This window comes from Schistocerca piceifrons, chromosome 3 (assembly GCF_021461385.2).
Source record: "Schistocerca piceifrons isolate TAMUIC-IGC-003096 chromosome 3, iqSchPice1.1, whole genome shotgun sequence".
In the NCBI taxonomy this organism is placed as follows: Eukaryota; Metazoa; Arthropoda; class Insecta; order Orthoptera; family Acrididae; genus Schistocerca; species Schistocerca piceifrons.
Genome location: NC_060140.1, coordinates 927642093 through 927668255, shown reverse-complemented (window position 1 = coordinate 927668255; position 26163 = coordinate 927642093). Strand labels below are relative to the sequence as shown.

The window sequence follows — 26163 nt, the reverse complement described above, 5'->3', positions numbered from 1 at the left end:
CAATCAGAGTCAATTATGGTTATACTTAGATCAAGCCTTAGAAGCATAATTCTGGCACTGTGTAATGAATAAATAATACCCATACAGCAGATTTGGATTAATGTCAATATAATAGGAAATATTGTACCTCTCATCTGAGCATTAGTGATAACAATTCACATGTGGCAGTACAAATGTTTGCCAAAATGAAATGAGCAGTAATTTAAAAATTTTCAATGGGCGACCATATTAGTTATAGTGATGCAAATAGTTATGTAAGACATATTTTGTGGAATAATGGAGCTTTTAAGATTATTGAATCAGTCTGTAGAGGTATGAGGAATTGTAAAATAAGTGCATTAGTCAAGGTATAAATGCTATATTTTGTTCTCATTTTCAGTTTTACTTGTGTTAAAGACTCAAATGAATAAGATGTGAATTTCTTCCTTAACTTTCATGTGTGTTGGCCAAGTGAGTTATAAGTTAGAGTGATAGTAGTATGGATGGCAGGAACCCTGCTGAAAGGATGGCATACCAAAGGAGTAGCTGGCATTCAACTAGTTTTTTTTCCTTGTCTTTGCTGTAGCAAGTTATAAAAGATCAATCAGTAACAAATATATGGTTAACAGCCCATACAAACCTTTGAAAGCGAAGATTTTTGGTTATTGAATGTAAGATAAAGTTTGTAAAAATATTTACCATGCTATGTTAATTAAGATAGATTGATGTTTTATGATGTTTCTGTAGAGGCAGTTTGCTACCGGAGTCAATAGGGTATAATTTGTAATACTTTGTAACTTTCAGTATGTGAACCAGAATCTAATGTTCCTCATCTTTATTTATATGCTGTGTGATAATTGCTTCCTATTATTCTTTTTCGCCTGCAGCTACAAAGAAGGTTTTTAGGGTGGGGATGTAAGGAATCCGTGATCCCACAAACATAGATGCTAGTATCCGACACCCAGGTCGATAGCAGACAGGAGTCGATTGTCGAGCGCTGCAGGAGACAGTGAGACGAGTGTCGAGTGAGCAGTAGTACTGGAGAGACGGGCAAGAATGGCGGTCGAGTGAGTTGTAAACAGTAAATTCACTGGAATATGACGAATGAGCGCGTCCCCCTGATCGTCGTGGGGTGGACCCTCATTGATATCGATTCGCGAGTGATATGAAACCAAAAGTGACAAGTGCCGAATTACGTGTTTCGCGTCGGCCAGCAACAACCATGGGTTGCAGTGAGGATTGTTGTGAATGTTGACCATTATCATTGCGTGTGACAAAGTACTTAAAATCAGCAACGATAAAAAGATAGAACCGTAATTAAACGTGTAAGGCGAAGGTAGCAACTGCCTCAGAATTTGTGTGTTAGTAGAAAATACGTATCAGTTTCTACATAGTAACCTTTGTGGTCCTTAATAATAGACAAACTTTCAATCATTCCACTACTCAGTCTCAGAACAGCCGAACTTGGCTGAAATACCCCCAAAACCACAGCAGAAAAACCGATGGCCCTTCATCCATTAAGCACACGGTCATATAATTATAATAATTAAGTGTTTGGCGGCTTCGGTAAATTACACAAAACCCAATAAAAGACAAAATGCGGGTGTTTCAAGTTCTGTAATTTCGTTCTTGACAAGATGGAGGATGACAATTTTCTTCCACACTTAGTGTTTAGTGATGAAGCAACAATCCATTTAAATGGAAATGGAAAGGTGAACTGCCACAATATGAGAATATGCCAGGTAGTTAAATGTGATTCGCAGAGTATCCATGTAAAACAACCACATGAAGTTGTACAATATGAGAGGGACTCTCCAGAATTTAATGAGTTTCGTGCAATTTCACAGTAAAAGGTGTGTGGTTTATTTTTCTTTGCTGAAAACACTGTTGTACGAAGCACATACCTCGATGTTCTTGAGAACTTTATTTTCCCACAGCTGGAGACTGATTCGAATGACTTCATTTGCCATCAGGATGGGGAACCGCCACACTGGCATCTGCGGGAATTTTTAAATCAAAGGATTACCGAATGATGGATCGGTCACGCTGGACCAAATCATTCAGTCTTACAATACTGATCTCCAAGGTCACCATACCTGACTGTATGTGATTATTTCTTGTGGGGGTGTCTAAAAAACTCTGTTTATGTGTCTTCGTTATCAACAACCATTAATGAACTGAGATATTGCATAATACATCTACATCTACATCTATACTCCGCGAGCCACCTTACGGTGTGTGGCGGAGGGTACTTATTGTACCACTATCTGATCCCCCCTTCCCTGTTCCATTCACGAATTGTGCGTGGGAAGAACGACTGCTTGTAAGTCTCCGTATTTGCTCTAATTTCTCGGATCTTTTCGTTGTGATCATTACGCGAGATATATGTGGGCGGTAGTAATATGTTGCCCATCTCTTGCCGGAATGTGCTCTCTCGTAATTTCGATAATAAACCTCTCCGTATTGCGTAACGCCTTTCTTGAAGTGTCCGCCACTGGAGCTTGTTCAGCATCTCCGTAACGCTCTCGCGCTGACTAAATGTCCCCATGACGAATCGCGCTGCGTTTCGCTGGATCATGTCTATCTCTTCTATTAATCCAACCTGGTAAGGGTCCCATACTGATGAGCAATACTCAAGAATCGGACGAACAAGCGTTTTGTAAGCTACTTCTTTCGTCGATGAGTCACATTTTCTTAGAATTCTTCCTATGAATCTCAACCTGGCGCCTGCTTTTCCCACTATTTGTTTTATGTGATCATTCCACTTCAGATCGCTCCGGATAGTAACTCCTAAGTATTTTACGGTCGTTACCGCTTCCAATGATTTACCACCTATGGCATAATCGTACTGGAATGGATTTCTGCCCCTATGTATGCGCATTATATTACATTTATCTACGTTTAGGGAAAGCTGCCAGCTGTCGCACCATGCATTAATCCTCTGCAGGTCCTCCTGGAGTACGTACGAGTCTTCTGATGTTGCTACTTTCTTGTAGACAACCGTGTCATCTGCAAATAGCCTCACGGAGCTACCGATGTTGTCAACTAAGTCATTTATGTATATTGTAAACAATAAAGGTCCTATCACGCTTCCCTGCGGTACTCCCGAAATTACCTCTACATCTGCAGATTTTGAACCGTTAAGAATGACATGTTGTGTTCTTTCTTCTAGGAAATCCTGAATCCAATCACAAACCTGGTCCGATATTCCGTAAGCTCGTATTTTTTTCACTAAACGTAAGTGCGGAACCGTATCAAATGCCTTCCTGAAGTCCAGGAATACGGCATCAATCTGCTCGCCAGTGTCTACGGCACTGTGAATTTCTTGGGCAAATAGGGCGAGCTGAGTTTCACATGATCTCTGTTTGCGGAATCCATGTTGGTTATGATGAAGGAGATTTGTATTATCTAAGAACGTCATAATACGAGAACACAAAACATGTTCCATTATTCTACAACAGATTGACGTAAGCGAAATAGGCCTATAATTATTCGCATCTGATTTATGACCCTTCTTGAAAATGGGAACGACCTGCGCTTTCTTCCAGTCGCTAGGTACTTTACGTTCTTCCAGCGATCTACGATAAATTGCTGATAGAAAGGGGGCAAGTTCTTTAGCATAATCACTGTAGAATCTTAAGGGTATCTCGTCTGGTCCGGATGCTTTTCCGCTACTAAGTGATAGCAGTTGTTTTTCAATTCCGATATCGTTTATTTCAATATTTTCCATTTTGGCGTCCGTGCGACGGCTGAAGTCAGGGACCGTGTTACGATTTTCCGCAGTGAAACAGTTTCGGAACACTGAATTCAGTATTTCTGCCTTTCTTCGGTCGTCCTCTGTTTCGGTGCCATCGTGGTCAACGAGTGACTGAATAGGGGATTTAGATCCGCTTACCGATTTTACATATGACCAAAACTTTTTAGGGTTCTTGTTTAGATTGTTTGCCAATGTTTTATGTTCGAATTCGTTGAATGCTTCTCTCATTGCTCTCTTTACGCTCTTTTTCGCTTCGTTCAGCTTTTCCTTATCAGCTATGATTCGACTACTCTTAAACCTATGATGAAGCTTTCTTTGTTTCCGTAGTACCTTTCGTACATGATTGTTATACCACGGTGGATCTTTCCCCTCGCTTTGGACCTTAGTCGGTACGAACTTATCTAAGGCGTACTGGACAATGTTTCTGAATTTTTTCCATTTTTGTTCCACATCCTCTTCCTCAGAAATGAACGTTTGATGGTGGTCACTCAGATATTCTGCGATTTGTGCCCTATCACTCTTGTTAAGCAAATATATTTTCCTTCCTTTCTTGGCATTTCTGTAGCTGTGGAAGCTGTAACTCAAGACATGCCTACATCAGTGTGGGCCCCATTCATCAAAAAACAAAATTCGTTATATAGACGTGCCAAATCGGATGATTCTTTTTCATAGACCCTGTATTTTGTTGACGGGGATCTACATAGGGAGAAATGAACATCAGAGCTCACACAGAAGGGTATAGATGTTCGTTTTTTCCTCACCCTGTTCGAGAGTGGAATCATAGAGAATTTAGTGTGAAGGTGGTTCGATGAACCCTCGTGCAGGCACTTAAGTGTGATTTACAGAGAACCCATGTAGATGTAGATGTAATCAGTGGAAGAGACGTTAAAAAATTGTCTACGAATGATTGAAATCCTGACTGAAATCCTGACAGTCATTGGCCACCACTACTCCACTGCCTGTGTTGTTGCAAATCCATTGTAACACCTCCATAAACTTTCGAAGGACTTACAGAATCCGATGCTGTATTTCATTCCAAAGGTGAACCGACAGACTATGAAGCAGATAGTCATTATGTTTTGCTCTTTGGTGTATGATTCTTTGTGTATTATTAACATTGATGGCTTATCGTTGTCATTCTGTTTGACCTCAGGGCTATTGCTTTTAAAGTGACGAAATGCGGCTCCTTTGCAGAAAGCCGTTGAGGAGTCCAAGCTGATCGAGCCCTCCGTGCTGGACTTGTTCCGGTCGCGCCGCTGCCGCCGCGCGCTGGCCATCTCGCTGGGCGTGGTGTGCGCCGAGCAGATCCAGGGCATCAACGCGGTGCTCTTCTACACGCAGAGCATCTTCATCGCGGCAGGTGGTTCCGTCAGCGACATCGTAGCGCCCATGATCATCAACGGCACCATGTTCGTGGTGTCGTGCTTCGCTCCCTTCCTGGTGGACCGAATGGGTCGCAGGCGGTTGCTTCTCTTTTCTTCTACCGGCATGTGTCTGGCATTGGTGAGTGGCCTTAGCGATCTACTGCACTCGCAGAATATTACCTCCTGTCCCTTTTACGGCCAGCAGTTATTCCTCTATCAGCCCATTGTCTCGTTTTATCCAGACTTACCAAATAGTCGTTCGGTCGATTCCCGAGTGTTACTCTGGAAGCCATATGAGGCAGGATTAACCCCTTGCGTAAGTAGTTTTCGTGCACATTCCTCTTCCTCAGTGGATAATTTTCCCAGAGCTGACGGGCGCAAAAGTGCCAACTGCCTACTCACTCACTAAATTTTTGTTGTTGATTTTAACGTATAGGATAGATTAAAGAAGATACTGAAATTTTATTTTCACAGAATTACAGGTCGTTTTCTGTGTGAAATACTCTGTATACCCTTGTTGGTCTTCTCGTCGTAGTCCTTGGCAAAAATTCTAGAAAATACTTGGCTATAAGTCTAGTCATTTTTGGCGTTCGATGTATGTGTCCAATTCAAGACACCTTTTGCAGAGAGGATATGACCAATTGTTGCCCGAGACTTATTATGAATTCCAAACTGCTTTTTATGCCGCCATGTTTTCTGTGTAGAATGTATTCACCGAAGCATGCAATGTCGAATAAATACGGAAAATCTCTTGAAAATATTTTTAAGTCTATTTCTGGCAATTTGGTGGCTTTTCAACTGGAAATCGCTCTTATCCACGACTCCCATAGTTTCGTAATACATGACAACACTTGCACTTTTGCACGACGCCATTCTTTCAGTTTACTTCTTGAAAAGTTTCGCCAAGGAATGTACTGACAGTCACAACGTCTCTCTTGTGCTCCAGTTTCATCACTATCTGCTTGTTCCCGTAGCCCGTTATGTATGTACCCTTCTTCCCAAGTTCATTTGCATGAAGTCCGGCGACTCCCTTCTGTTTCACTGCATTGTGCGGACAGCGACGGTGTTCTCACTCGTTAGTGTGTCAACCAATTGTGGACTAGTGTACCGGTTGTCTAGGTAAATACAGAAGTGCTTCCAAAAGCAATTGCCGCGTTGGGTAGCCGTGCGGTCTAAGGAGCATTGCCATGGTTTGTGCGGCTCCCCCCGTCGGAGGTTCGAGTCCTCCCTCGGGGATGGGTCTGTGTGTTGTCCTTAGCCTAAGTTAGTTTAAGTAGTGTGTAAGCCTAGGGACCGATCACTGCAGCAGTTTGGTCCCATAGGAACTTACCACAAATTTCAAAATTCACCACCAGAGCAAATCATGAACAACATCCAAAGGCTATTTATTTACTCTTTAGGATTTTGACTGTCACAGTAATGATATCATTACAAACATAAACAATGAAAACCATTATAACAGGCTATTTACTCTTTAGGATTTTGACTGTCACAGTAATGATATCATTACCAACATAAACAATGAAAACCATTATAACAGGCAATGAATACCGTATCTGGACTGACGAAAAGTACCATGTAGTAGACCAGGGCATCACAACATACGTGCTCGTGGAGCAAGCTGTGAGCAGCAAGGCGCGAGCACGGAGCAGCGCGAGCACGCTACCCCCACTACCGGACCAGAGCGGAGAGTGGGGAGAGTCACGTGGGGCACACAACAGCTGCCGCCAGTCGATGTAAATCCGCGGCCACCTGCAGGGATATCACTCACGAATTATTACTGCGACAAATGAAACAAATAAAGGAGAATGTGCACGTGCCACATAGTTTTATTAGCTTAGTGTATGCCTCTACATTCGTATTAATTTGTGAAGTGCTACACAATAAAAGGTGTCACTGAAGTGTGGGATTCTCTGTTATCTTGTACTTTTTGCCCTTTACAATTGCGTCTATGTTCGGAGTAATTGTTCTTGTGCATCGTAGGCGCAGCGTGCAGTTTAAATTTCGATCAGACAATGCGTTTCTCAGGCGCGTCTTGTTACATTTCATTGCAGAGAACAGTTATTCACAAACATACGTGGAGCCGAACATTGATGTTATTGTAGCCGCCAGTTTGTGCAAATGAGGAAATCTATCCTGAGGGAAGTGTCTGTAAAATTCCAAAATGTTTTTCTTGTTCTGAAATTTGTCTCTGTATTCTCTGTCATACTGCAAGTCAATAATTTCTAGTTGCAGCTCAGGACGAATCTCTTCAATATTCGCTGAATATGGAGAGGATAACAGATCAGAATCACTGTCTAGTGCTGTCAGATCTTGAAAGCGTTGATCAAATTCTTCCTTAAGGGCAACTAAACTATGTGAATAACGTTCACAGTCTTTGTGAACATCTTGCATGGATGATAATTTAGGGAAACGAGCTAGATTTCCTGTTTCCAGCTGATTCAACCAAAGTGTCAATTTCATTTTAAAAGCTCGTATTCGATCTATGAAATGAGTAATTATCAGATCTTTACCTTGTAGTGAAATGTTCAAAGCATTCAGATGGCTAGTTAAATTTGCTAAGAACGCGAGATCACATTTCCATGAAGGCTCCTTCAATTCAGGAACACACATGTTATTTATTTCCATGAACATATTTATATCATCTAATAGGCAAAAATTCGATTTAATAATTCGCCACGACTAAGCCAGCGGACCTCGCTGTAATAAGGCAGGCTACCATACTGGCTTTCTACACCCTCAAGAAAGCTTTTAAATTGTCTGTGTTGTAGCCCATGCTTCCTTATATAATTGGTTGTACGAACAACAACACTCATCACATTTTTTAGAGTGATACTCTTTGCACATAAGTTTTCCTGGTGGATCACACGGTGAACGCCCCTTATTTCATTCGGCACGGTCAGTTTTTGCATTTTCTCCTTCAAAAGCGCAACGAAACCTACTTTTTTCCCTGTCATCGCTGGTGCACCGTTTGTAGACACTGAAACGAAAGAATTCCATGTCAATCCTATATTTTCAACACTTTCTTCAACACTACTTAAAATATCACCTCCAGCTGTAGTGTTCTTCACGGTTACTACATCGAGGAGCTCCTTCCTCACCTGAAGATCTCTATTAACACCTCTAATGAATAAGGATAGCTGCGCTGTTCCAGTGATATCAACACTTTCGTCCAGAGCTAGAGAATACGCCATAAAATCTTTATAGATATTTGCGAGCTGGCCCTGGACGTCGTCTGCCATCTCCTATATGCAATGCATAATGGTCATGTCAGATAATGGCACAATCTGAAACTGTTCAACTTGAGATGGACACAAATGTTCCGCTGCAACTACCAAACATCCTTTATTAAATGGCCATCAGTGAAGGGGCGCAGGGATTTTGCTAAAAACAAAGCAATTTTGTAGCTCACTCTGAGAGCTGCCTCAGTTGATTTTTCTTCGTCATCCAGATCTTCTTCGGATAGCTTCCTTTTAAGTTTAATAACTTCCTGTGCACGATCTGGTCCATCACATTTTCCACTTCTGTAGTCTGTCGCGTGGTACGACATTTAATGTCGCTGCAAATTAAATTTCCTAAAAGAATTCAGCGTTTTGTGACATACTAAACATTTTGCAACACCATCTTTTTCTGTAAACAGATACAATTCCTCCCAATGGGGGTTGAACTGCGAAAGCATTGTTGGGGTTAAACAACGGCGACTTCACATGATTCTTAACCAGCGAAGTGACTGTTAGAGCTGATCGTAGTACTTTAAACGTTACACAGTCGGCGCGAACTCAATAGGCACGCTGCGGTCCTATTCATACGTGCGCGCGCATTTCCCCTCCCTCCCCTCCCTCCCCTCCCTCCCTACTCCGCGACCTTGCAGCTGCTCGCGAGCACGTGCCTGAGCAGACGGGAGTACTCGCGCTCAAAACCGGCCAGTTGTTAAGCTCTGTAGTAGACGAAACATAATCAATGGCCTAATACTACCTGTGAGCCTGAAACTCGTCATTCCTGTCAGCTGCAGGCCACAGAACGCTAGAGACGGATGTGGAAAACACTGATAAGGAATATATCCGTAACTAATTGAGGACATTCGATTAAGAGCTGCGCGGAGATGAAGACACTGCAACAGGAGAGCAAGATGGAAGGTAAACGCATCCCCTCCCTGCCCAAACACACACACACACAAACACACACACACACACACACACACACACAAAATGGGAGAAAGAGAAAAGAAAGATAAGCAGTGCATTGTATCAAGGTCTATTTCGTGAGATAAAGATTGTCTCAGTGTCGCTTGTCAAACTATGGATACAGTTGCTACAAGGTACTGTTCCTGAATCACGACGACATTTGCTTTACGGTGTACATTTCCTTAGGAAACTTATTGCTTCCTCCCACATCAATCTATCTAAATGGCCAATACTACAAAATCAGAGAAATTCCAAATCATGCGAAGGCTTACGGACAGTTGCTCTTCCCACGTACCATTTATCAGTGGGACAGGGAGAGGGCATTAGGGTGGGGCTGGAGGTGGGGGGGGGGGTTTCCGAGGCACACTGCACCACACACCTTAAGGTAACTTGGGAACTGTAGATGTGGTTGTAGATCTCGGTCTTTACAAAGGCAGGTAAGAAATTGTTTTCCACGTTCAAAAATACTGTCATTTTTGAAGTAGTTTTCTCTTTTCTAAACTTATTTTCAATGCGTAAATGACACGCCTCAACTGCGGTGCAGAAAGGGCAGCACATCTGTTTCCGAAAATCACAACATTTAAATTGGACTAAAATGTTTAGCAGCCAAAATTTGTTTCGATTTAGGTGTTCCAGAAATAGTTTCTTCATATCACTCTGTTTACGCATTGTCAAAGAACTGCCGGAGACAAGGGCACAGTATATTGTTGTACTGCATGTGACTGCTGAAACACGACTGGTTTGGTTTAGCAATCATAGCCTCTTTTCGAGTATTTTCTTCATCCGTTTGATATAGAACACCTACATAATATTCGCCTGTCATGGATTTACACCTTTCCTACTAGCCAGTGGGAAAATCTTGCCATCCTTTCTGGTAAATGAAGGGAACTTACGCTTTTAGTTCACGACCACGAATTTTCTTCAGTGCTTTGATTACTGTTTCATCTCTTGTGGTAAGTGGTGAAGACATGTCTCATCCCCAACTGCAAATCGGCACACAAAACACAACAGGATTCATTTCAAAACATTCCACCTATCGGTCAGAGCGTTTGAATTTGATCAGTATTCAACAAATGCGGCACACACGTTGCACGATGTTATCCCGTATTCAGTTCTTCATGTAAACTGTGCTGCGCTCTTGTTGTCTGATGCACTGATGGGTGCGAAAGCTGACTTTAGTAAGAGAGTGGAGGAGAGCCCTTAGCTGCATCTTAGTGAGGATTAAGGGAACCAACCAGTGTCGATCCAAATAGTAGTGTATAAACACCTGTTCAAGCGCAAGTTACCTTGTGGTATCCTGACTTAATTCAGTTGTCAACCTAGAAAACCTGGCACCTATTTTTCATACGTTCACTAATGCTCGCAGGCAACACACAACACATCACTCCCCCCCACCCCAAATCCCATGATTTGTATTACCGCTGCTGCAAAACATTTTGCCACAAGGGCAATCCAGACGTCTAAAGAAGTCAAGTAGGTAGACCTGACAAACACAATATTACAGTGCCTGTGTCGTTAAGAAGAACTATGCAATGTTCCTTCGGACTTGCATGCATGTTCGAAAGAACAGACAATGCGGCGACTACGGTCGTTATGAAATACATCAAGTGTACTCGCAGTTGTGAACAAGAAAAACTAACAGCTGTTTAAAGGAATGAAGACAATGAAAAATCTTTTCTGGACCAGGATTCGATCATTCATTTCCCGCTTTTCGCGAGCAGTCGCTTTAACCGCATCGCCCATCCGTGCACCCGACAAGGCCAGAACCAAACTTCAGTACGTCGTCGTTCCTGTGTCACTACCTATTCCTCCCTATGTGCACGTCTGAAAGAACACTGCATAGTTCTTCTTAACAACACACACACGCAATATTTTGTTTATCGACCGATACCAGGCAGCGACCTTCAATTAAGATGAAATTACAATTAAATCATTACAATTACCTGCTGACAGCCGTTGATATACATCAATGGGACAGTTTAAAATGTGTGCCCTGACCGGGACTCGAACCTGGGACCTCCTGCTTACATGGCAGACCCTATATCCATCTGAGCCACCGAAGGCGCATAAGGTAACGCGACTGCAGGAACTTATGACGCGCATGCTCCCTGTGAGACCCCCATTCTCAACTTATAGTCCACACACTACATTCTTAGTGCCCCGTAAGAGTTCAGGCAATTCGTGTGCATCTGCACTGAAGAAGGTCATCAGCCGGTTAGTCTTAACGATATGAAGATGGCATCTGTTCTTTCGCACATGTCTGAAAGAACAGATGCCATCTTTATATCTTCATATTCAATTAAGATGTCCTCTCCAGTACAGGAATTGCGTTATGTGTGTACGAGTACAGTTTGTGACGCATGAACGACGACATACGAATGTTTGGGTTTGCCCGGGAGTCGTGCACGGGGTTAACGCAACTGCTCACGTAAAGCGGGAAATCCGGCTTTGAGTCCCAGTCCGAGACAGATTTTCATTGTTGTCATTCCCTTACACAGCTGATGGTTGTTCGTATTCGCAACTGCGAATTCATTTCATGGCGTGACAGAACTGCAGTATTTTCGCTGCTAACGAACACGAGTTGCCGGACGATACCACACGTTATCAATGGCTTTAGTTATTTTGTTTGGCTCGTCTTGAGAAATGGTAAAGTACTGTGGCTAGGAGATTTCAGTGTATACCATAGCTGCCTACTTGTACTGTAGTGGACTGACCCGACAGCCAATCCACTAGGACGGGTAGCCGAATAGCACGCGTTAAGCTTACGCAGGATGGCGTGAGGTCTGGAACAATGACGGGAATTATAGTAGCCAAAAATAGTACATAGCTTCTGGAATACTTAACTTTAATTCATAATTGTAGAACATCGCTCTTGATGATACAGAAGTATAATAGCAATATAACAAAGGATAATGGCGCCTTGCTAGGTCGTAGCAAATGACGTAGCTGAAGGCTATGCTAACTATCGTCTCGGCAAATGAGAGCGTATATGTCAGAGTAGCATTGCTAGCAAAGTCGGCTGTACAACTGGGGATAGTGCCAGGACGTCTCTCTAGACCTGCCGTGTGGTGGCGCTCGGTCTGCAATTACTGACAGTGGCGACACGCGGGTCCGACGTATACTAATGGACCGCGGCCGATTTAAACGCTACCACCTAGCAAGTGTGGTGTCTGGCGGTGACACCACATTCCTCCCCCGCAAATCGGCGTACGGTGGTATTGTAAGGCTTCCGCCCGCCGTGGGGAGGACCCCATATTGACGTATGCGACGAGGAGGGGAACCTAACAACAGGCGAGGCTGTGCCACCCGCACCCGGCCATTCGGTCCGAAGGGAGCTAGGAAACGCCTGAAAACCTAGTCCAGGGTGCACGCCAACATGCGGTGTATGCGCCCGTAAAGAGACAGGAGGGGCCGTAGGGTCGACCTCCATCGCGTCGGGGTACCCGACGGGCGAAGACGACATCTGGTCCGGAGCGGGCAAGAGTTCCATGTCGGAGGACAGCTGGTCACGGGAAGCGATCGGCGGCGCGTGATCCAGGGAGGCGCTTGGCTGCAGCGAAGCGTCCACTGCGGGCGTCGCCGGCGGGAGAACAGGCGGTGGCGGCGGCGGCGCGTCGCCATGGGGCAAATTGGAAGGCAGCGTCGGTAACACCTGGGGATGAGGCGAGCCAGTAGATGGGTCCCCAGGGCGCTGACCGGACGGCACCGTCGCTGAAAGCAGACGGGGAGCGGCAGAACCCGTGCGACGACAGAGGCGCTGCTGATTGAGATGCCGACGCACCTCACCAGTGGCCCCCAAAACCAGATACATAGCACGGCCGAGGCAGCGAAGAATGCGCCATGCGAGCCAACGCCGTGAACCTCGATAGTTGCGATAGTATACAACGTCGCCTGGAGCAAAGCAGGCGTCTGCCGCTGCACAGGAACCTGATGCGGCGGATGCAGTGAAGACATCAAGGTTCGATGAGGACGACCATGGAGCAACTCAGCCGGCGAGCGACCATCTCGGGGCTGAGAGCGATACGAAGACAAAAAGATCAATAACGCGTCCTCCCGAGAATGCGACTGTTTCAACTTCAACATCTGTGACTTGAAAGTCCGGACCAATCGTTCAGCGGCACCGTTTGACTGGGGCAACACGGCGTGGATGTCAGATGTTGAATACCATTGGCCTTGCAGAATGACTGAAATTCTGCGGACATGAATTGTGGGCCATTGTCGGAAACAATAGTCTGTGGAAGACCTTCAATGCTAAAGGTAGCGGATAACGCTTGGATGGTAGCAGACGACGTCGTGGAAGACATCCGGACAACAAAAGGAAAATTACTGAATGAATCTACCACTACCAACCATCGAGCATTCCAGAATGGACCAGCAAAATCGATGTGCAAGCGTTGCCGAGGGGAAGTGGCTTTCGGCAATGCAAAGAATTTCCGCGGTGGTGCGGATTGTTGTTCGGCACACGCCATGCAAGAAGAGATCATATTCGTAATCGCAGCATCGATTCCGAACCAAGTACAGTGCTGACGAGCAAGTTGTTTCGTTCGCACTATACCCCAGTGTCCTTGGTGGAGAAGCCGTAATACAGAGGACTGTAACGAACGTGGGACCACGACCCTGGACAGATCATTATCAGAACGCAACAGCAAAACACCACGTCGAACAAAAAGACTCCCCTTGTGAGCAAAAAATCGGCGAACCAACGGATCCTCGATCCGTGATTTCGACAAGAGCCATTGCGTAGCAACAAAACGCAGTACGGTAGCAAGGACAGGGTTAGCAGCTGTGGCTGTAGCTACACGACGAAAATCAATCGGAAACGATTCGACCACGTCATCGGTTTCCGAATAAATGAACATGCAAGCAAGTGCGGAAGAATCGAATGCTCTATCCTCAGCAACAGGCAAACGGGACAACGCATCGGCGTTTCCGTGCTTAGCAGTGGACCGATACAAGATATCGTAGCGGTACTGCGAGAGGAAAATAGACCAGCGAATGAATTTCTGCGCTGTACGTGGAGGTACAAGCTTGTACGGATGAAATAGTGATGTCAAAGGTTTGTGGTCGGTGATGACGGTATAGTGACGACCATACAAGAAATCATGAAACTTCGTTACACCAAATACGAGAGCCAAAGCTTCTTTCTCAATCTGTGAATAATTTCTTTGCGCAGACGAGAGCAATTTGGACGCAAAGGCAATAGGGCGATCAAGCGATCCATCTTTGTGGGCAAGCACAGCTCCGATCCCGAAATCCGATGCATCTACCATCAACAGAATGGGTTTCTGGGGATCGAATGGCGTAAAGCAAGTATTGGAAAGCAACGCCGATTTCAACTGACGAAAGGCGCGTTCGCATTCCGTCGTCCAGACGAACGGAACACCTTTACAGCGTAAGCGATGAAGCGGAGCTGAAATGGAAGAGGCATGGGAAACATATCTATGGTAGTAATTAATTTTACCCAGCACACTCTGTAGCTGCTTCAAATTCTGCGGCGAAGGCAAGTCTTGTATGGCACGGAGGTGTTCTGGACTGGGATGTATGCCTTGGGCATTGATTACATGTCCCAAATATGGTAAGTCACGAGCAAAAAACACACATTTGTCCTTCCGCAAGCGAAGACCATTTTGTCGCAAGACCTGAAATAATGTTCTGAGATTGGATAAATGTTCTTCTTCTGTCTTTCCGGAGATCACAATATCGTCCAGATAGTTTGCTGCAGTAGGGACCGAGGCACAAACAGTTTGCAGATATTGCTGAAACAATGCAGGGGCGGATGCACACCCAAATGGCAGTCTCTTGAATCGGTACAAACCAAGATGCGTGTTAACCACCAAGACGTGCTGGGATTCGTCGTCCACTGGTATTTGCAAGTACGCATCTGCTAGGTCCAACTTCGAAAAATATTTACCCGGGCACAGTTTGTCAAAAAGATCTTCCGGGCGGGGTAAAGGATAAGTTGCAATCACTAGCTGTGGATTCACTGTTGCCTTGAAGTCCACACAAAGTCTCAATTTTCCGGAAGGTTTTGGTAAAATTACTAAGGGTGATGCCCAGAGAGAAGCCTGCACACGTTCAATCACACCTTGTGATTCCAACTCGTGTAATATTCTTGCGACCTCATCACGCAATGCGTGGGGAACATTGCGCGCTCGGAAAAATTTCGATTGCGCGTTTACTTTCAGTTCCAAATGTGCTTCATAGTTCTTAGCGCAACCTAGGCCTGGTGCAAAAATGTCTGCAAATTCTTCACATAGACGAGACACAGTCTGAAGGCACAGTCTGGTTCACTGATAGGACCTGATTGACGATAGACAAGTTAAACAACTGAAATAAATCTAAACCAAACAAGTTCACTGCAGCAGAAGAACGAAGGACGTAAAAAGACACAAGTTTTGTTTGTCCCTTGTATGTTGCAAGAAGGCTGCACTGTCCTAACACAGGGATCTTGTGACATGAGTATGTAGTTAACTTAACATTTGCGACACGCAAGGGAAGTGTGCCCAGTTGTTTGTACGTGTCTTTATTGATCAATGAAACTGCAGCTCCTGTATCGAGCTGGAATGGTATCACGTGGCCATGAATGTCCAAGTCTACAAAAGGTTTATTGTCCTGCTGACGACAAGAGCGACTGTCTCGTGCAACGTGAACAGACACTGGTACAGAATCACTTGCTAATTGACGTGATTTCCGGCGACGTCGACGCACACTTTTTGTGGGACGAACACAGTCACTGTTAGAGAGAGGGGCACTGGGCGGAGTGGAATGAACTACATGAATTTCCATGGGCGAAGGTTCACAAGCCTGAGTATTCTTGGTTCGATTGCGGCGCGAAGCAAAGGGCCTGGAATGGTTGTTAGTGTCCGGTCCAAGCTTCTTCTGGCAAACACTTTGAACATGTCCTATTTTATTACAGAAAATGCAAATATCTTGGCGTGATGGGCAATTCTCACGCGAATGTCTAGTAGCACACCGCGGGCATGATTTTAGCACTGCATTTGCTTGCCGCCGCGGGACACGTGGTTGAGAGCTTGGCAGCAGCTGCGCGGACGAGCGCGAGGGCTGTTTACTGTTCCGTGCAGCGTGCCCGGCGGGCCGGTTAACGTGACACACGGCTGGCGAAGTTGCAAATGATTCCTGAGCAAAGTCAAGTGTGTCTTGTTGATCCAATATGTCTCTCACTTGTTGAAGGGAGGGATTGACTAGTTTCAAAATCTGTTCCCTTACACGAACATCAGAAACGTTCTGTGCAATTGCATCACGTACCATTGTATTGAATAAGGGAGTCCACATTCACACTCAAAAGCACAATCCCTAGTAAGGCTTTGCAAGGTTGCAACCCACTCCCGATTAGTTTGACCGGCCATATGTTTTGTACGAAAGAAAGTATACGTTTTTGCAACTACATTGACAGATTCCTTGAAATATGCATCTAATGCAGACAAAATTTCTTCGTAGGACAGAGTTGCTACGTCGCATTGGGGAAACAATTTCACTATCACACGGTACGTGTGCACGCCCACGGCGGAAAGAAGAAATGGCTGCCGCTCGTTACCTTGAATCCTGTAGGCGGCGAGATGGAATCCAAATTGGCGTGACCACTCCGTCCAGATTTCCAGTACCGCGTCAAATGGACGAAAAGGTGGTGCAACAGCATGTTGTGGCTGCGGTAGCGGTGGAGCGGCGGCTGCCGCATCGTGTTGTATTGCACGATGACCCTGGGCGAGCTGTCCAAGGGCATCCAATAAGGCCTGCGTCTGCTGATTCTGCAAGCGATAAAATTCGAACAGTACATCTGGAGATTGTGGCGAAGCCATGACACAAGTAAATTAGTTATATAGAAAGGAGACCGTTTGTATCCGAGTCGCCAATTGTTGTGGACTGACCCGACAGCCAATCCACTAGGACGGGTAGCCGAATAGCACGCGTTAAGCTCACGCAGGATGGCGTGAGGTCTGGAACAATAACGGGAATTATAGTAGCCAAAAATAGTACATAGCTTCTGGAATACTTAACTTTAATTCGTAATTGTAGAACATCGCTCTTGATGATACAGAAGTATAATAGCAATATAACAAAGGATAATGGCGCCTTGCTAGGTCGTAGCAAATGAAGTAGCTGAAGGGTATGCTAACTATCGTCTCGGCAAGTGAGAGCGTATTTGTCAGAGTAGCATTGCTAGCAAAGTCGGCTGTACAACTGGGGCGAGTGCCAGGACGTCTCTCTAGACCTGCCGTGTGGTGGCGCTCGGTCTGTAATTACTGACAGTGGCGACACGCGGGTCCGACGTATACTAATGGACCGCGGCCGATTTAAACGCTACCACCTAGCAAGTGTGGTGTCTGGCGGTGACACCACATGTACCTGCTAACAAACTAAAAGTTAATTACGGACCTTTATGTTTTCGAGGTGACAATTAAAATCTAATGACTAACCCTCGACGTGGTGTCGACGTCAAAGAATTGCTAAAACAAGATTGAAGGATCAGTGAATGCAGCAAAATTATTGGCTAAAAATTGCATTTTTTTGACCCACGCACCTACCGTCTTCCTTCATTAAACACCTCTTCAGTTCTTACTTCAGCCGAAGTAAGTGGCCAAGCGGTTCTAGGCGCTACAGTCTGCAACCGCGCGACCGCTACAGTCGCAGGTTCGAATCCTGCCTCGGGCATGGATGTGTGTGATGTCCTTAGGTTAGTTAGGTTTACGTAGTTCTAAGTTCTAGGGGACTGATGACCTCAGAAGTTAAGTCCCATAGTGCTCAGGGCCATCTGAACCACTGCACTCTTTGAACGTTCGACATTATTACCAGTAGTGCATCGTTAATGGAACGTACACTCTCATGAAATAAAATATCAGTATACATTAAAAGTTAAGAAGCTTAACTGTAGTATGTTTTGCGCGTTGCCTACTTTACCAAAATTGTCTCTCATTGTCACTAAATGTCTACGAAACATTAGCGATGTTTGCTATTCGAGACATCCCGTATACTGTGAACAGGAAACACCATTAAATTGGTCACAAGTTGGTTTGCACTGTGCATCTTCTATGTGTGCGATTCCATTGTCGACTTATTTGGACAACTGTAAGGACTTACGAGTTGAGTATAGCCTCGAAATAGGTAGCTTAATTAAAGACAGCCAAAGAATAATTGTATAAATTGTACTGGGCAGAAAGTAGATCACATTCAGTAATAAATATCATTTTACAACCCTTTATCGTTAAAAATCCAATGTGTTTCCAAGTATCTCCTGTGCAGAAAAATCCTTAATTTGCGCGATTTGCTATTTGCTTAATGGGTCGCAGATGAAGGAATCGTAATGCAGAGAAAAGTAAAATCGAATATTCCTTCATTTATTGACCCATTGTTGCGCTTGTCGGTGTTAGCTATCTTCAGAATCCTGGTTCAGATAAAAACAAGAGGCTTACGTAGCTACTTGGTTGACTTGCAACGAACATGATCATTAATAAATAATAATGAAGGAATACTGGAGTCTAGCTTCCTCTGCATTACAGCTCCTACATCTGTGACCATGCAAATCATTCACCATGGTTGCCTTTATGGCACAGATTTGTAAAATCCTCATGTTGCAGATTCCTTTGGGCGTATTCTTCGTTTTAAGCGACGCAAAGCAGGATGTGGAGAGCATCGGATGGATTCCCGTCACAGCCCTAATCTTCTACATTATGGTCTATTCGCCAGGTGAGCTTCTTAGTTGCTCATCAGCAATACCATCCTCATTCACTGGTATCATCATTAACTTATACAGGGTGTACTATTCATCTTGACCACCAAAATAACATTTGTCTAGAAGCAAAGTAAAAAATGTTTCTATACTACAAATATTACTTAGTTATCAGATGGAAATAAACCAACAAGATCACCTTTCTTGTAACTTAATTACGAAACTATGACTAGCAGTACGTCTTTTTTAAATAGCACCCCACATTTTTATTCGGTAATCCACTTCAGCTCCTCAACACCTGTTCAAAAATGTATCACCATGTGCACATACTGGAACTGAAAGCAAATAAATGGAAACAAAAGGAAATTGCGCACTACTCATTACGTCAACCGCGTCGTCAGTCAAAGGGTTTTGTGAATCCACCGTACATCAACGAAGAGAGGGTAGAAATTCTAATCGTGAATGGAGAATGTAAGTTAGTAGAAAAATAATTATTGCGATTACTTCTCTTATTTACAATACAGGTGCATGTAGTACAGTACTGTAGTAATTTAAAAAAAACGTCGTTTACTTAAAGACAGTCCTTGATTAAAAACTGCATCATCATTATTTTTCGGTTATTGTTTTTGAATGTAGGCACAATGCTACTTAGGTTGGTTGATTTGGGGGTGAGGACCAAACAGCGAGGTCATTGGTCCCACCGGATCAGCAAAGGATGGGGAAAGCAGTCGGCCGTGCTGTTTCGAAAGATCCATTCCGGAATTTGCCTCAAGCGATTTATGGAAAATCACGGAAAAGCTAAATCAGGATGGCCAGATGCGGATTTGAAACGTCGTCCTCCCGAAGGCGAGTCCAGTGTGTTAACAACTGCGCCACTTCGCTAGGTGCTATTTAGGAATTCTGCAAAGGGCTATGTACTGAAAAGAAGGAGAGTCAGAGTCAGTTTTGCGTTAGGTTTTTAATAATGACATGTTTACGTGAATGATCAAAGAAAAAGGGCTAGTGGTTTATTATATTTTCACTGTTGATACAATAAAATTGCTATATCAGGCATGAGGTTTTAATTTCTTCCTTCTTTATTACGACCTGTATTCGTAACACATTTTGCAAACAGTGTTCACGTATACCACTGAATGTACCTTTAAAATTATGTACAACACATAGTTCAGGAGATAAGACGTCATAAACAGCGAGCTGTGTGGATACGAAACTGCAGGGCGCAATCCGCTAGATATGTAGGTCAAATGTGTACGAAAATATGTGTAGAATCTGTTAAATATTTGTGAAATATTTGCAACATTTGTGGGTAGAAACTCCTCTTAAACCCGTGGACCGATTTCAACTAAACAAGCCGATATTACTTGCTATGTGAAAAAAAAAAAAAAAACACTGGGGGAGTAAGAATCAGCACCTCCTGTTGGGGTAGGGGTGATAATGTAGAGAGAGAAGGGACTGGAAGGAAAGAGAAAGGGGAGAGAAGGAGATGGACAGAGGGGAAAAGAGGGGGTATGGTCAGAGTGATGAGGAGCAGATGGACAGAGAGACGAAAGAGGAGGAGATAGACAGAGAGAGGAGGAGGAGGAAATGACAGTACAGAGGAAGATATGGGCAGGTAGATGGGAGAGAAGGAGATGACAAAGGAAAGAGGAGGAACGTGGACAGAGAGTGAGGAGGAGAAGATGGATAGAGAAAGAGGGGAGAAGACAGATAGAAGGTACAGGAGGATATAGACAAAGGGGAAAAGACCATATCGATAGAGGAGGGAGGAGCAGATGGACAGACAAAAGAAAGAGGAGGAGATGCTCAGAGAGAAGGAAATGGATGGAAAAAGAAAAGAGGAAGAGATGGACAGAGACGTGAGTAGGAGGAGCTGGACAGTGAGAGGAGTAGGGGGAGAGGAACAAGAAGAGGGGGAGAAGATGATGGACAGAGATTTTGGGAGGAGGAGGTAAATTAAGATAGAGGGGATCAGGAGAAAGACGGGGTGAGGAGGAGGTAGAGGGAGAGAAGATTAACCCTAGAAGGGGGATAGGAGATGGACAAAAGGGGAACGAGCAGATGGACAGAAGGTAGAGAAGCAGATAGGCAGAGAGGAGGGGGAGAGAAACAGATTAAGAGAGGGAGGAGGAGATGGACAGTGGAAGGGAAGGGAGGAAATGGACTTATAGAAGACAGGAATAAATACATTCCCAGGCAATGCCAGTCACTCATCTAGTGTCCCTATAAAAGTATGAATGGAAACCAATACCTGTTCAGATATGGGTCAGTTTGTCCTTTCATTCCCATTGGTTTATTACATGGAAATAGACACTATAGGCCTTGCATTTCATTACCACGCATTCTGACACATCCTTCAGCCTTTCTTGGCAGGGAATCATGCTCTCTTTCGGAAACAACAGATTCCGTTCGAATTTCGTCACATGCTTTGGTCACACACTCCTATAACGTCTGCATATTGTCGATTGGTTGGGCATACGCCAATGCCTTTATATGTCCCCACAGCCAGAAATCCCACGGGTTCAATTCCGGTGAATGGTGAGTGTATGGTACAGGACCTCATCGACCTACCCTGTAGTGCGAGAACCACAGCCGTCTTTCTATAATGGTATCATTCTCCATTGGAAGTGATAATTTATTGAGCAGAAATCGGTGATACTCGACATCTGTTAACCTGTTTGGTAAAGTGTAAGGCCCCGTAAGTCTGTCACTAACAGTTCCTGTACATACACTGATACTGAAGCGACCCCGATGGCTCACCGCCATGATTGGTCGAGGATTTGCATCTGCCTACGGAGACGTATTATGGTAATTCGCTAGGTTATGTTTTGTGGGTCCTGCCTCACCTATAAATAAAATGGAGGCTGGTATTTGCATGTCTTCAACGGTCCATATCTCAGCAGGTATTGGTTTCCGGACAAGTAATTGCAGGAACTTTCCTTCAGTGTCTGATCAATACTAGCTTCTGTAGGAATATGTGACACGTTATTTTAAGGACCGTTTGTCTAAAAGTGAGCCGGGATTCCACCAAAAACTTTCGAAGCAGGTAGTATGGGCAAGAACAAAAAAATCCAGTAAACGTGGGTTCTACAGTATGTACATTTAGGACTATGAAAGGTTTTTCATCTTCGCTACTGGGAAACACATCTCTTCTACTAAACAAGTGATGTCCTTAGGTTAGTTAGGTTTAAGTAATTCTAAGTTCTAGGGGACTGATGACCATAGATGTTAAGTCCCATAGTGGTCAGAGCCATTTGAACCATTTGAACTAAACAAGTGCTCATAGATCTTAAGAGACCCATTTTATAGCCCACATTCACTGGATATTTTTTTCCTTGTTTTGGTCCACACCCTTGCTTGCACCGGCACTTTGACTGATTTGACGCGGATCGCCACAAATCGCTCTCCTGCGCTAGCCTTTTCATGCAGTTTTCCCCCTCTACAGCTCCCTCTAGTACCATGCAGGACGTTCGGTGAGATGTCCTATCATCCCGTTTTCGTTCTCATATGTTCTTTTCTTCGCGAATTCTGGGTAGAACCTCCTCGTTTTTTATCGTATCAGGCCACTTAATTTTCAAAATTATTCTGTAACATCACAACCAAAACCGTTACAATTTGATTATACTCTAATTTCCCACTGTTCATGATTCACTACCATACAGTGCTGCGCTCGAAACGTACATGCTCAGAATTTTTTTTCCTATGGCCTATGTTTGATACCAGTAAATTCCTTTTCGTCAGGAATTCTCTCATTGGTGGTGCTAGACTGTTTTTATGGCCTTCTTGTTTCGTCCGTTATAGAATATTTTTCTTCCAAGTTCGTACAACTCATTAACTACGCCTACTCCGTGATCGCGTTTTGATATTAAGCTTCTCGCTAGTCTCATTTCTTCTGCTTCTTATTGTTTTTGTCTTTTTCTGGTTGGTCCGTACTACATCCACCCGAAATAAGGAAAGCAAAGACCTTGCAGCAGAAGAGACGTGTTACACAGTTCTGAAGATCAGAAAGTGCTCATAGCTCTTAGCGTAAGCATGTTAGATCCCATGTTTACTAGATATTTGTTCGTGCTTTGGTGCATACTGTCATCTATGAAAGTTTGTCGGTAGAGTTCTGGCTCGCCCTATTCAGGGTGTTACAAAAAGGTACGGCCAAACTTTCAGGAAACATTTCTCACACACAAATAAAGAAAAGATGTTATGTGGACATGTGTCCGGAAACGCTTAATTTCCAAGTTAGAGCTCATTTTAGTTCCGTCAGTATCTACTGTACATCTTCGATTCACCACCAGTTGGCCCAATTGAAGGAAGGTAATGTTGACTTCGGTGCTTGTGTTGACATGCGACTCATTGCTCTAGAGTACTAGCATCAAGCACATCAGTACGTAGCATCAACAGGTTAGTGTTCATCACGAACGTGGTTTTGCAGTCAGTGCAATGTTTACAAATGCGGAGTTGGCAGATGCCCATTTGATGTATGGATTAGCACGGGGCAATAGCCGTGGCGCGGTACGTTTGTATCGAGACAGATTTCCAGAACGAAGGTGTCCCGACAGAAAGACGTCGAAGCAATTGATCGGCGTCTTAGGGAGCACGGAACATTCCAGCCAATGACCCGCGACTGGGGAAGACCTAGAACGACGAGGACACCTGCAATGGACGAGGCAATTCTTCGTGCAGTTGACGATAACCCTAATGTCAGCGTCAGGCTGCTGTACAAGGTAACGTTGACCACGTCACTGTATGGAGAGTGCTACGGGAGAACCAGTTGTTTCCGGACCATGTACAGCGTGTGCAGGCACTATCAGCAGCTGATTCGCCTCCACGGGTACACTTCAGCGAATGGTTCATCCGACAATGTGTCAATCCTCATTTCAGTGCAAATGTTCTCTTTACGGATGAGATTTCATTCCAACGTGATCAAATTGTAAATTTTCACAATCAACATGTGTGGGCTGACGAGAATCCGCACGCAATTATGCAATCAGGTCATCAGCACAGATATTCTGTGAACGTTTGGGCAGGCATTGTTGGTGATGTCTTGATTGGGCTCCATGTTCTTCCACCTACGCTCAATGGAGCATGTTATCATGATTTCGTACAGGAGACTCTACCTGTGCTGCTAGAACATGTGCCTTTACAAGTGCGACACAACATGTGGTTCATGCACGATGGAGCTCCTGCACATTTCAGTCAAAGTGTTCGTACGCTTCTCAACAACAGATTCGGTGATCGATAGATTGGTAGATTCCATGGCCTCCACGCTCTCCTGACCTCAACCCTCTTGACTTTCATTTATGGGGGCATTTGAAAGCTCTTGTCTACGCAACCACGGTACCAAATGTAGAGACTCTTCGTGCTTGTATTGTGGACGGCTGTGATACAATACGCCATTCTCCAGTGCATCAGGGATTCCATGCGATGGAGGGTGGATGCATGTATCCTCGCTAACGGAGGACATTTTGAACATTTCCTGTAACAAAGTCTTTTAAGTCACGCTGGTACGTTCTGTTGCTGCATGTTTTCATTCCATGATTAATGTGATTTGAAGAGAAGTAATAAAATGAGCTCTAACATGGAAAGTAAGCGTTTCCGGACACATGTCCACATAACATATTTTGTTTCTTTGTGTGTGAGGAATGTTTCCTGAAAGTTTGGCCGTACCTTTTTGTAACACCCTGTATATGCAAAAAAAAATCTGTATTGACACAATGTATGTAGAGTTTGGTGTCTTTGTTTCAGGTTACGGCTCCCTATCATTCACGGTATCTGGCGAAGTCTTCCCACCCAACGTGAAGATCGTGGCGATGCCGATGGCCGCATGCGTGTCTTGGTTCATGTCCTTCATAGTCACCAGGTTCTACGAAGACATCGCCCTCGCAGTGGGAAACGGGGGTCCCTTCTTCGTGTTCGCGGGATGCGCACTACTCGTAATGATTTACGTCTACTTTGTGGTGCCGGAGACGAAGGGGAAGACCCTTGAGGAAATACAAGAGATGCTCGGCGAGGAGAAGGGCGCGCCCGTCGGACCTGTGCTGCCAGCGATCGGTAGTTAGAGAACTCTGTTGTGGGATATTCTGTGCCGGGAGCTGCTTCGTTATGTGGAAGTGTTAGTAGACAGTGGCCTCTTCTTGTGTTATTATGTCCAGAGTTGCCAATACTTCGATGGAGCACCTCAAGAAGAAGAAGCATGCAACGCTGTTACTAGGGAATTATTTCAGAAGTAAGAACACAGAAAATGCACCGTCTGTTTCATTATTAGACGTGATCTATACGTGTAGTGGCTCAGAGGGAGATAGTTCAAAGTGTGAACAGTTGAAGTCGACATTTACGACAGAACGTGACGCTACGTAGCTGTCTAATTACATTCGCTTGGAACCGAGATGACTTGAATTGACTTTGAGAAAGATCCCCCCATCAGCGCCACGACCAGTTCCTTTCTCCCACACTCAGAACTCCTTCTCCAAAGGTGTCATCGGGATGCTAAGCTATAGCCATTGAACTCTGCAAAGATATTTTATGGCAGTGGAATGTCTTCCATGTATCGCTAGTAGTTAACTTCCAGTGTCAAAATGACACATTCTGTACTCCAGTATGGATAATTTAGAACAACTTTTTTGTCTTGTGCTACCAATGCAAGAGATAGTTGTACTGGCCGAACCTTGCATGTAAAGAAGAAGAAACGTAGATAGCATTGACGAAAGACTACTACATTTTATACATCACCAACGATACTCTACAACATCCTTTTTACATTTTCATCAACGGTCCTGCACCAGCAGCGCAAAAGCTTTCAGTATCGCCCGTTATTTTGATGCAAATAACGAGAAATTTAAATGGAAACGTTGACGTCTGGAATTCTGCGCTCTGGTTTCCGCCAAATAACAACTTCCTTATTGTTATTTCCTTTTTAAGATCACTGTTCACCCCTGATTCTCTTCATTTAGCTCCTATGACTTTCTTCTGATAATAGAGATCTACGTCATATGTACAATTAAGAAAACAGGTTATTAGGGTAAACAAAATATTTTCTTTTCGCGTTGAGATATTTTGATAATTCGGTCAAACTTTTTCCCAGGTACTAAAAGCGTTGGTGTAAATATACGATTGTATGTCATCATAAACAGCACATGCCATGCCGGATATTATGGGAAGAAACGGACCTTTCTCAATGAATAAAAATAAAATTTCGAGAAAATA

General features: G+C 44.2%; 1 protein-coding gene across 1 annotated transcript in view; it reads left to right on the top strand.

Annotated features, from left to right (window-relative positions):
- The window catches only part of LOC124789233 (facilitated trehalose transporter Tret1-like), a 63388-nt gene extending 37830 nt beyond the window's left edge, over positions 1 to 25558 (top strand). Inside the window, exons 3-5 of the mRNA XM_047256527.1 lie at positions 4931 to 5239; positions 18878 to 18986; positions 24706 to 25558. Of these exons, the coding sequence (XP_047112483.1) occupies positions 4931 to 5239; positions 18878 to 18986; positions 24706 to 25019 (732 nt within the window). The 3' untranslated portion in view covers positions 25020 to 25558. The remainder of the gene's footprint in view (positions 1 to 4930; positions 5240 to 18877; positions 18987 to 24705) is intronic.
- Positions 25559 to 26163: the final 605 nt, after the last annotated feature.